A 12467-nucleotide genomic window follows, 5' to 3' on the forward strand; every position below is an offset into this window, starting at 1 on the left:
TGTTAAGTCATTTTACTAGAGTCCACAACCTGATATCTCCACAATAAAGCACTGGATGGTTTACAGCCCTTCTATGCAACTGATTGTAGGTGACCCCATTTTCTCTCAAATCTAGTGTAAGAAAAAGTGACTACATTCATATATTTAGGAAGCAGGTTGTTATTTCTTCCAGTTATTCTGCAACCATCCATATTCCACTCAAAATTTGAGTGACTTTTTCCCCATACAGGTATGTCTTTCTGTATGCTTGTCATCACTAGTGAACAGAAGTTTCCTACCTTGTTCCTGTTCTTGCCCCTTCCAGCCTTATTTATTTTTGCCCTGACAAGCGTGCCTTTCAACCCCCTCTCCAACCTCTCGCTTAAATGCTTTCTTTTCTTGTTTTCCATGCCTCCCTGTCTAAGCTGCTCTTCCCTCCCTCTGACATATTTCTTTCACTTATCTTTCAAAGTTTCTTATTTTTCCCTGAACTTCACCTATGTCTCTTCTTCTCTCACCCTTCCCCTCATCAACATCCCCCATATCTGAAGACAATTCAGAGCTGTATGTTTCCTGAATTACCAATGGTTCGGACAAAGGTTTTCGGGTTTAATTCAGCTTGCCTGCACAATGCTATTTCTGTTTAATTGAAATTTGGGGCTGAGCAAGCTAAACATATTTGTTGATATTTGTCCTAAACAAATATCTGTCGATGCATGAGTTGCCATTTCTGAACTTTTTAATCATTGTGTTTATCTAGCGTCGTCGGCAGGTGATAGAGGAATCTCAGAGATTGAGTGAGATGCTCAATAGGTAAGTCTGGGTACCATAACAAAAATATTAGACAATTCAAAACTATTGTTTTAATGCTTGTTGAATGTGGGAAGCCTTGATGTCATGAGCTAGGGCTCTGATTTTCCACTCCAATCTTTCACTGGATCAATTTAAAAAGAATTTTCAATTATAAAAGCTGCAGTGCCTGGAAAACGATCTGAACAATTGTAAATTCACAATTTAGTGGAAAAGACAAGATTTGGTGGGAATCTTGTTGAATTGTGCAGCATTCTATATTGAGATTTGCATCTGAACTTGACTGGAGAGAGCAGGAAGATTGGAGGAAATCAGAATCAGGTTTAATATCGCTGACATATATTGTGAAATTTGTTGTTTTGAGGCAGCAATACTTGTTTGCTTGTTACATACACCTGTTAGGGTGCATTCTCCAGATACATTATAAGGTAACCGTAGCCTTCAGCCAGGAGCAGATGTCATCAGGTGGTTCCCAACCTTTACCGAGTGTTTCGACCCTTAACCATGACACTCTTCAGCTGGCGGGCTGGCAGTGGTGGCCAAATCACTGCCCATCTGCTCCTGGCTTCTAGCTTCCCTCCTCTCGCCTACTCCAAATCCAACAAGAAGCTCGTTCTGCCTCTTCCCCCAACCTACGAGCTGCTTGTTTTTTGCTCCTTTCGTCCAGGCCCAGAGCTGACAACAACCACCATGCTGATTTGGCTGGGAAACCTATGCAGCCGATCTCCACCGGGAACAACCATGCTTGCCATCCCTTGTCTTTGCATTCTTGCACTAAGGGCTGGTACTTCAAGATTTGGTGGGAATCTTGTTGAATTGTGCAGCATTCTGTATTGAGATTTATGTCTGAACTTGACTGAAGAGAGCAGGAAGATTGGAGGAAATCAGAATCAGGTTTAATATCACTGACATATATTGTGAAATTTGTTGTTTTGAGGCAGCAATACAGTACAATACATAAAAATGCTATAAATTACAGTAAGAAATATATTGAAAATTACATTAAATAAGTGATTCCAAAAGAGAGCAAAATTAATGAGGTAGTGTTCATGGATTGGTTCATTGTCCATTCAGAAATCTGATGGCAGATGTGAAGAAGCTGTTCCTGAAAAGTTGAGTGTGTGTTTTCAGGCTCTTGTACTTCCTCTCTGATGGTACTAATGAGAAAAGAGCATGTCCTAGGTAATGGGAATCTATAATGATGGATGCCGCCTTTTTGAGGCATTGCCTTTTGAAGACGTCCTCTATACTTGGGAGGCTAGTGCCCTTGTGAGAGATGGCTAAGTCTGCAATTCTCTGCAGCTTTTTCTGATCTTGTGCCTCTCCATATCAGATGGTGATTTAACCAGTTAAGATGCTCTCCACAGTACATCTATAGAAATTTGTTAGTGTCTTTGATGACATATGAAATCTCCTTATGAAATATAGCTGCTGACGTGCCTTCTTTGCATTTGCATCAATATGTTGGGCCCAGGACAGATCTTCAGAGATGTTGACGCTCAGGAACTTGAAATTGTCCACCTTTTCCATTGCTGATTCCTCAATGTGAGGTCCTCTGACTTCCCTTTCCGAAAGTCCATAATCAGTTCCTTGGTCTTACTGATGTTGAGTGCAAAGTTGTTGTGGTGTCAGCACTCAACCAGCCAATTCATCTCAAAGTTCAAAGTAGATTTATTATCAGAGTATGTATGTGTGACTATATATACCACACTGAAATTCATTTTCTTGAGGGCATTCACAGGAAATACAAAGAAATTTAACAGAATCAGTGTAAATACGCACACAACAAGAAGGACAAACAACTAATGTGCAAAATCAAAAACATAATAGTTAACTGAGCAGTAAATATTGACAATATGAGATGAAGAGTCTTTGAAAGTGAGTCTATAAGTTGTGGGAAAAGTTTATTGTTGGAACAATTTTGGGTGTGTTTAATTATTGCCTCTGGTTCAAGAGCGTGATTATTGTGAGGTAATAACTGTTCCTGAACTTGGTGGTGCTGGTCCAGAAGTTCTTGTACTTCCTTCTTGATGGCAGCTGTGAGAAGAGAGCATGTCCTGGTTGGTGGTGATCCTTGATGATGGATGCTGCTTTCCTGCGACAACGCTCCTCGTAGATGTGCTCAATAGTGTGGAAGGCTTCACCCATTATGAACTGGGTTATATCCACTACGCTTTATAGGCTTTTCTGTTCAAGGGCATTGGTGTTTCCATACCAGCCCATGATGCAAACTGTCAGTATATTCTCCACTGCACATCTATAGAAGTTTGTCAGAGTTCTAGATGACCTGCCAAATCTTTGGAAACTTCTATGAAAGTAGAGGTGCTTCCATGCCTTCTTTATAATGGCACTTACGTGCCAGACCCAAGACTCATCCTCTGAAATCATAATGCCAAGGAACTTAAAGTTGCTAACCCTGTCCACCTCTGATCCCCAATGAGGACTGGCTCATGGAACTTGGGTTTCCTCCCGTAGTCAATAATAATCTCCTTGGTTTTTGCTGATATTGAGTGAGAAGTTGTTGCAGCAGTATTCACCCAGATTTTCAATCTCCTTCCTATGTACTGTATATGCTGATCCTGTATGCTTCATCACCATCTGAGATTCTGCCAACGAATGTGTTCAGCAAATTTATAGATGGTGTTTGAGCTGTGTCTAGCTACACAGTCATGGGTCATGAGAGAGCAGAGCAGAGGGCTATGCACACATTACTGAGGTACACCAGTGTCAATCATCAACGAGGAGATGTCTTTTCCAGTTCTCACTAATTGTGGTCTCCTGGTGAAGATGTCAAAGGATCCAGTTGCAGAAGGAAGTATAGAGGCCCCAGTTTTGAATCTAGTCAAATGGTACTGAGGGGATGATGGCGCTGGATGTGACGTTGTAATCAATAAACAGCAGCCTGACATAGGTGTAGTCCAGGTGGTTCAAGGTCAATTGGAAAACCTGTGAGACTGTATCTGCTGTAGATTTATTAAGGCAGTAGGAAATTTGCTGTGGACCCAGTTCCTTGCTTAGGCAGGAGTTAATTCTGACCATAACCAACCTCTCTGAAAACACTTTATCCAAAATGCAACAATGCTTCATTCTTTTCTCATTGACTGTCTTGTTGATGACATTTGAGCAACTTTGGGGCAATCATAGAACTTGTTAAGAAAGATTACTCAAGCTGTTTCATTCTGTTCTACTTCCTTTGAGTTAAAGTGGTCCATAATTCAAATCCCTTTCTATGTTAAATCTTTAACAAGTAATTGCAGAATTTCATGTGACTATTTTAATAAAATATAACATTCACCTGTTTGTGTGTTTTCTCCCTCACCTAATTTACTTTGAGTATTGTTTTTAATGTACTGTTCATATGTGTATATACTGTAAGCATGCAAATTGGAGAAAATTAGGGGACTAGAACCCAGTAGTGATGATGGGTGTGCTAGAATCCATTGCTAAAGTGGAAGTGGGTGATAAACAACATAGATCTGTACATTTGCTCATCTTTCAAAGAGAGACTGCTTGACTGGCCAATAAAACTTAACTGATTTTTGGCCTGTAGGTCAAATGTACAATAGGTCAAATGAATATCCATAAAACAGATTAAAATCAAACCTGTTTCAGACCCAAACCCTGTGTAAGATTGCACATTAAATGGTTTGTTTTCCCTCTCCTGCACCCTCTCCCCCTCCTCTCCTACACCCTCTCCCCACTGTTCTTTGGATGTTTTGTTTTATTCTAAAAGCCAGATTGACCAGGAGTTAGCTGATGAAGAGGAAGAAACGGCAATAGATGAAGGTGAAGCAGTTGATGAATACAATTCCAGCACCCTGTGGGTAGATAAATTCACTCCTAAACAATACATGGAACTGCTCAGTGATGATGTGAGTACTGTTGCTGCATTGTGTTAGCAGATCTTGCTGTGCTGTAAAATGATGATAATTGTGCACTGATTGTACTCTGTGCCTTTTTAAGAGAATGTAAAGATAGTGGGAGAAAGGGGAGAAGTGGATTTGAAATCAATGTGGAAACTTTAGTAGGCTCTCTGGAAGGTGGGGCAGTTTGAGCTGAGATAGGTGGAATTTGTTGCCTGTGACTACCTCCGTTGAGTTATGGTACAGGCCTGATTGGCTGAAAAGCCGCTAAGTGTTGGTATCATTCTGTAAAACTCGGATGCCAGGAGGAGGTTTTCCATTTATATTAATGCAGATGGATGTTTTCCACCTATTTCGAGTGAATTAGCTGTGACACTCTGCACCTTAATACTGTGCAGAGCTGTCATTCTAGATTACAGTTTCAGGTCTTGAGAATCCCAGAATTCATACCCTTTAAGAGTAAGAGTGCCATTTGCAAAACTTTAGTTGACTATTTACCAGTACTTGCTACTTCAGCTTAAGTCTTGTTGTTGTTGTTCCTTTCCACGCCTTGTGGCGCATTGGGTGGCAACCTTGCCTTTTCTTTAGCAATTGTCTGTTTTTCACAAGGCTGAGTTGCTAGCTTGATGATCAACCCAGCATGGATTGAAAGCGTGCAAGGAGCCAGCCAAATTCAACCCCTGTACCACTCACCTTGAAGTCTGGAGTGGATGCCACTACACTGCTTGCTAAGTTTTAATCTAGCTCCAACTTTTCTCCAGCTTTTAAGGGCCTTTTGTTTTTGCAGTACACCAATCGCTGCCTCCTGAAGTGGTTGAAACTGTGGGACACTATAGTCTTTGGTCGAGAAAAGACTGTGAAGAAAAGCAAACAGGTGGTAGGAAAGCATTCTTCTTTGAAACAGTCACACCAGCAGCAACAGCAACAGAATAAATGGAAGAGCAAGGCACAGATTACTGAGGAGATTCTGGATGCTGAACTAGATGCACATAACAGACCAAAGTACAAGGTAACCAGACACTGAGTACCAAACCATTTTTCTTTATCAGGATGTGTCTTGACATTCTTGTAAAATAAATGTGAACATTTAAAGAGATTTGTGCATTCCGTTGGGTTAGTCTGTAACCTTAAAAACAATAAATAGGGAGGAGTAGCTTCACTTGTGATGGCCTCAATTTGTGAAAGGTGCTTAAGTATAAATCCTTCCTTTTCTTTCCATGCATACTTTAATTGAGCAAGTGCAGCTTGGAGCACAGACATTTAGACGAGATGTTAAACTACCATGACTGCCCTTTCAGTACTATTCACAGAAGGGCAATTTTTTTCCCCAATGTATCCACCAGTACTTTATGTTCAATCTTTTAAACAAAAGTCAGAAAAGTAAACTTTCTTCTCCTTTCGTTTCTCTGACTTTAGGTGGCACTGTTGAGTGGCCCTCCAGGTCTTGGGAAAACAACATTGGCTCATGTCATTGCAAGCCATGCTGGATACAATGCAGTGGAGATAAATGCAAGGTGAGTGAGGAATATAACACTATTCCATAAAGCTAAAATCACTATAAAGCTCCAGTAAAACTGTGATTACAGTATCTGTTGAAGTTCTGTTTGCAAATAGGGCTAGTGATTTCCCCAGACACTCGTTATGCCAATCTGCTTGACACAGTCATGATGTATAGTTAGTTCCTTCCCTATACACTGCAAACAAACTCCTCACCAAGACCTGCTTTTGTGTAATAGCAAAGAAACACGTTTGCTTCCTGCCAGCTAACTGCAGTGGCTTAGTGTGTGCACCTGTTGGCTCCTGAATCAAATGGTCATGAGTTCAAGGCCAAATCAAGACTGCCCGTTATTTGGATTGCAATGTCAATGCAGTACTAAAGCTTCCCTTCCAGGAGCACCGTCTTTAAGATTCATTCTTAAATTAAGACTTCCTGTGTTCATCTTGGATTGATATAAAGGATCCTGTGGGATTATGGGAGGGTGAGCAGCAAAAATTAAGTGGAGGACAGCAGTGTCAGGGACCTTGTGCCCAGGGGAGGGGAGGAGAACAGGGCGTGTATTATAAACTGGTAAGCAGAGTGCCATATCAACAGTTATTTACGTTTTGTCATAGAATAATACTGTTTAACTCTTATACAGTGACGACCGTAGTCCAGAGATATTGAAAACCAGGATCGAAGCTGCCACCCAAATGAAATCTGTGCTTGGAGCCAACGAGAAGCCAAACTGTCTGATCATTGATGAAATCGATGGTGCTCCCACTGTGAGTCAATGTTCTAGGATGGTTAAGTGTAGTTGGATCAGTTTTGAACTATCTGCATCGAATGCCACATGAAAACAATATATTGTACTTAAAATCTCCATTGATAGTCCCAGCAAAGATGATTAGAGTACTTTCTATTGATCCCTAAACAATTTGTCTTGGTAAGCGTGGACTAGTATTTTTTTAACCAGGACTGTTTCAACATGTGAGCGCACGATCATTGTTGACTCTCAGCTTGACAGACTGTACCTGCAAGGACTGTCACCCAAAATAGTTGAGCTTTGCTGCATTATTCATTTCTATTTGTGTACTTCATGAAAAGAATTTACTGGTCTAATAAGAGTGCAGAAGGCTGCCAATAGTCCTGTTTTGAAATGGAATTTTCTTATTGTATCTTCTAATCCAGTTACTTAAGAAAAAATGCTCAAAATCTAAAGAATTTGGAATATGCAAAGAAGCAGCTAACTTTTGATTAACAATGGGTGATTAATGAGTATATTAGTCAAATCAGCAATAAAGAAATAAAAAGAAAAAGAACAGGTGTCCCAGTCAGAGATTGAAAGCCTCACAAACTGCTCGTACTGAGACAGTGCCAGAGGCAGGCAAAGGTTTTTAATAAATTCTTTCAAATGTAAATGATGAACTACAACTCTTCCAAAAATCCTGCTTGTTCTTTATCACGTCAAATTCTGTTCTTTTTCACTTCAAAGCTACAAATGAGGAACAGAAAGCCAATTTACATGGATGTATAAATAACTTGATAGTTCCAGCAGTTACTTCTGAAAAACAGAGCTACTAAAGGCAAACCAAATCAGGAATGATGCTGATTTGAAGAGAAAGGCGTAAAATTTGAAGCAAAAGTTGCTCTGTGTCAAATTATTTCTGTTTCAAAATAGTTATGCATATTTTAAAAGTTAAGTAGATGACTCCATCCCTTCCATAATTACTTTATGCTTGCTAACTTAAATTGATTTGACCTTAATTTGAAAATTAAATTCAAGGTAGAACCCCCTAACCTCCCATGTAGACTGTGGGAATCAAATAACATCTGGCTGTAAAAATCACGGAACAGTTGAACTGCATCTGTCAAGGGTGGGTGGGGGGGGGTGATTAGGAACTATGGATGTTTCAAACCCTGCACTATGATGGAAAGTGGAGAGGTAAGACAGACAATGTAAAGATGGCAGGTGGTATGGTGAGCTGGGCTAGAGGTGATTGATGGACTGAGGAGAGTTGAAGGATGGCACACGCAGAACAAGCAAGGGAGAGGAAGGGTAATATTGAGAGAGAGCTGATGGATGGAGTAAGAAGGCATGAAAGGGAGAGACAGGATACGAGTGCTAGAATATGATGAGGGATGATAACACACACCATTGTGGGAGAGGTGAATGGCAAATGGAACTATAGCCAGATGGGGAAAGGGGGAAGCCTGTGGGTGAACCGTGTGTATAGTGGGTGGATTGTACCAGGAGGAGAGGAGGATCAAGCTGGATGATGGTGGCTGGTGGTGTGGAAGTAGGAAACTGGACACAATGGGACTACTGGAAGAGGATGGAAAGAAGAAAGAGAGGGGGGTGGAGGAAGGTGCCAAACTCACTGGGTTACCTAAATTTGAAAATCTCAGCATTCATACTATTGGGTTGTACACAATACCCCAGCAGAATATGAGGTGTTGTTCCTCCAGTTTGTTTGGAGCATTTACTTGGCAGTGGAGAAGGCTGAGGAAGAGCAGGTTGGTGTGAAAATAGGAAGAGCGATTGCAAGTGAAAATGCAAAAATCAGATCAAAAATGATAGCACTGAAAACTTGCAGTTCAGAAATGGCCTCTTCTCTGACTATTACATCACTGGCACCTTCCTGTTCACAAAATAAAAAGCAATCCAATCCAAATTGTCAATGCTTAATCAGTTTATTCAGCATATGTAGTAATAGGAGCGAGCCATCATTGTCTGATCTATTAAATAGCATATTCACTTGTAATTTGCTCAATGATTCCCAAATTGAATTTCTCCCTTTGGCTCCAGGCCCTGGACCAAAGCCCTGAATTCCAAATGTGAGGTGAGAGTGTTTATTCTTCACATCAAGGTAATGAAATTGTTTGAGTCCTAGAGCCCTGCTAACACTGTAGGTACTTAGTATTAAAAGGAAGGCACCTGAGCTGAAGTCCTACCTTATAGTAACAGTTAATGTTTCAGATTGAAAACCTAATGAAAGGGCTTTAACCTGAAATATTAACTCTTTTCCAAAAATACGACCTACTCTGGGACTTTTCCAGCATTTTCTGTTTATTATTTTAGATTTCCTGCATCTGCATTTTTTAACTTTGTGTTTGAAGTATTCAGATAAAGGCAATTTCTCCTGTCATGAGCTCAGAAGTAGAAATGTTCACACGCTTCCCAAATGTTCAGTTCCATTCACAACTGCTCTGAAATCAAGCAGTCCATGTCCCAGTGCAGCAAAACCAATGTAATAATTTGTTTTTGCGCTGCTAAGTGGCAAGTAATATTTATGCCAAATAATAACTGTCTCAAAAGAGGGGGAATCTTGCTGACCCTTGATGTTCAGCAGCGTTATCGGAAGGACATAATATAGGAGTAGTATAGGTCTACTTTGACCCCAAAGGCCTGCTCCACCGTTCAATATGATTATTGCTGATCAGCTCCAGGCCTCATCTGCTAGTTCCCTAAACACTCGTTTTCGGATTTTAGAAAGAAATGCACCTACTTCATCTCTAAATGCCCCAGGACTCGCCAGAGGAGTAAATTCCAGGGATTCTATAGCTCTTGTGCCATTTTCTTCTTTTCCTTTTTCTTCTTCCTAGGATGTGCATTTTGATCTTGGGAAGCTGCATTTAGTTCACTGGAGTATTCTTTTATTAATCCTTCTATTGCTCCCTTTACAATCTGATCTCTCCTCTTGGTTTCCTCATCCACAACATCATCTGACGAATCCTCTGTTTTTGTATCTCCATTAACTCATTTCTGTTTGGCCTTCCATTCATCCCAGCTGAGCTTTGGTCTTTGTATCTATTTTTACAGGCAGCTGTTTTTCTCCCACAAAGCTCATGCAATAACCTCAATGCATGAAGAGTAGATTCTGGATCTTTATACTCACAAAAGTCAAATTCTTGCAACTTTCCATAAGCTCCTGAACTCTCTTCCAGCTTAAGACCAAGCCACATTTCACAAGTAACTGGCTGGTTATCATATAAGGAGTTTTCTCAGATACATTGCCTACAAAAACAGTTGTTGTCAGACCACTGCTTTTGTTACTTTCACAATCCCGCTGAGCAGCATGCTCCTTCCTTCGTCCAATATGCTTTCCAACCGGAGGCAGAGAGGTTGGACCAACATCAGTTTGCCCTCTATTGGGCAACGGTTCATGGTGTTCGGCATAATCCAGTACCTTTCTTAATTTGCTTTCACTTGACTATATTGCAGGGGAGAATGGCATGCAATTGATGGATGGATCTCTAAGTTGTAGTTGTCTCAGCCAATCACGGCCCCACAATGCTGGCCCTCGTGTTTTTACCACATACAAGCCCCAATGTGGTTTGCTGTTTGTTGTATTTCACTGTTACAATGTTATTCCCACAGGAGTTAGCTTTTGTCCAGTATAATTTTGTAGCTGGTTTCAGTTCAGTATCTTTGAAATGGCCTTCAAACTCATTTTGTGGAATAACTGAAATAACCGAGCCAGTAGCCAATTCCATTTTAATTAATTTGCCGTTTGCATCTAGTGTGAGCTATATTGCTTGTCTGTTGTTAGTTTTCACTTTGTAAATCTCAAAGCTATGCAGTCCTCTATCACTCTTATCATCAACAGCATACAGATTAGTGCTTTTTTTAAGCTAAATCTTGACTTTTTATCTTTTTCCCTACCCTGCACAGTCCATTTGTTTTTTGTCTGTCACAACATGCCCTTTGTATATGTCCTACTTTGTTGCATTTTCTGCAAATTTCACCTTTAAATCCGCATTGGTCTGATGAATGTGAGCCCCTGCCACAGTGGTAATACAATTTATTTGGTCAGTTGGTTTCTGTTCAAATGTTGCAATTTTGCTCACAGCTGCAACAAAATTGTGTCTCTGTCTGCTGTTTCCATAGATACAGGTATCTCAACTGCTCTTAAAATGTAAGGTGCCATTTTTGAATGGTTTCTTGTAAGGTTCCACAAACTAAGCGATCCTTCAGTGCATCATTAAGCTCTGTAAATTTACAAGAGGGGAAGATCCGTTGAAGAAAAAGAATGACAAAAATCGCAAGAAAATTCCAGAAATTCTGTAAGGACAAAAGTATCCTTGGTACTTCTCTGATTTGTGCTGGACAACAGAGGGGGGAGTGGGGGGAACTGCAGTTGCCTTTAGGGAGAGACGGTGAGCTGATGATCCTGTCCTTCATTGTTGTAAAGAAAGCTGTGTTGGGACTTCTGGATGACCACAGCCCATCTGTTAGCTTTTATTTTGCCTATTCCCAGTTCCACACCACCTCTTGCTATCATATAGATGGCCCATTATATTCTTGGACAGTAGCAATATTCGGCTGAAGATAAATAGGGGAAGACACCTTTCTATCAAAGCAAGAACAAAGCATAGCAAGGTATCGGGACTGAAAGTCATGTGCAAGAATCTCCAGCTTGGACTTCGTTGTGGACATTTTGTAATCTCCTACCCTTGTGAATTCCTAATTATTGACAAAGGAGCTAATGGATTGGAATTATGCCATTTATGCTAATGTTCCAACGCAATGGTTTTGAAAGTACGAATTCAAGATTGTTTCATGTCATTTCCAGTACATAAATGCGACAGACAATAAAATAATCGTTACTCCGGATCTGATGCTGCATAAAAAAAAACACAGTAAAATAAGGAACACAATCATAAAAAACACACACACAATAAATACAAATAAATATGTAAGTTAGCTTATATGCATAGATTGTATATTCATAAAGTGACACTAGGCACAGGAGTGTCTGTACATAAGGTGACTGACAGGAAATGATAAAGTACTGGTGGTTGGGGTTGTAGAGGGGTGGGTTAGTGGGTGGAGGTGTTGATCAGCCTTGCTGCTTGGAGAAAATAACTGTTGAGTCTGGTGTTCCTGGCGTGGAGGCTACATAGCCTCCTCCCTGATGGGAGTGCGACAAACAGTTGATGTGTAGGGTGGGTGGGATCCTTCATTATGTCACTGAGCCTTTTCTAGCACCTTTATCTATGTATGTTCTTGATGGCAAGTAGGCTGGTGCCACTGATGTGTTGGGCTGTTCTGACTAACTGTAGTAGAGTCTTTCTCTCTGCCGCAATGCATTTTCCGTGCCAAGCAATTATGCGGCTTGTTAGGGTACTCTCTTCTATAGAATGAGTTGAGTATGGATGTGCATGGTCCTGATCTCTTCAGCCTCCCTAGAAAGTAGAGGCACTGGTGAGCTTTTCAGATAGTGTATAATGCATTCTAGGACCATGAGGGGTTGTGTGACATATGCTGTTACAGACAGTGGCTGCTCATCTGAGAGAGGGATAGCTTTCAGGCTGGCGTTGTGTTGCATGCTGCA

At 40.7% G+C, this 12467-nt stretch overlaps 1 protein-coding gene across 1 annotated transcript in view; it reads left to right on the top strand.

The window, feature by feature from the left end:
- chtf18 (CTF18, chromosome transmission fidelity factor 18 homolog (S. cerevisiae)) overlaps window positions 1–12467 on the top strand; it is a 97790-nt gene that overhangs the window by 14235 nt on the left and 71088 nt on the right. Inside the window, exons 6-10 of the mRNA XM_063057432.1 lie at window positions 740–792; window positions 4523–4661; window positions 5440–5661; window positions 6069–6166; window positions 6791–6914. Coding sequence (XP_062913502.1) covers window positions 740–792; window positions 4523–4661; window positions 5440–5661; window positions 6069–6166; window positions 6791–6914 — 636 coding nt within the window. The remainder of the gene's footprint in view (window positions 1–739; window positions 793–4522; window positions 4662–5439; window positions 5662–6068; window positions 6167–6790; window positions 6915–12467) is intronic.

The sequence above is a fragment of the Mobula hypostoma genome, chromosome 9 (genome assembly GCF_963921235.1).
Source record: "Mobula hypostoma chromosome 9, sMobHyp1.1, whole genome shotgun sequence".
In the NCBI taxonomy this organism is placed as follows: Eukaryota; Metazoa; Chordata; class Chondrichthyes; order Myliobatiformes; family Myliobatidae; genus Mobula; species Mobula hypostoma.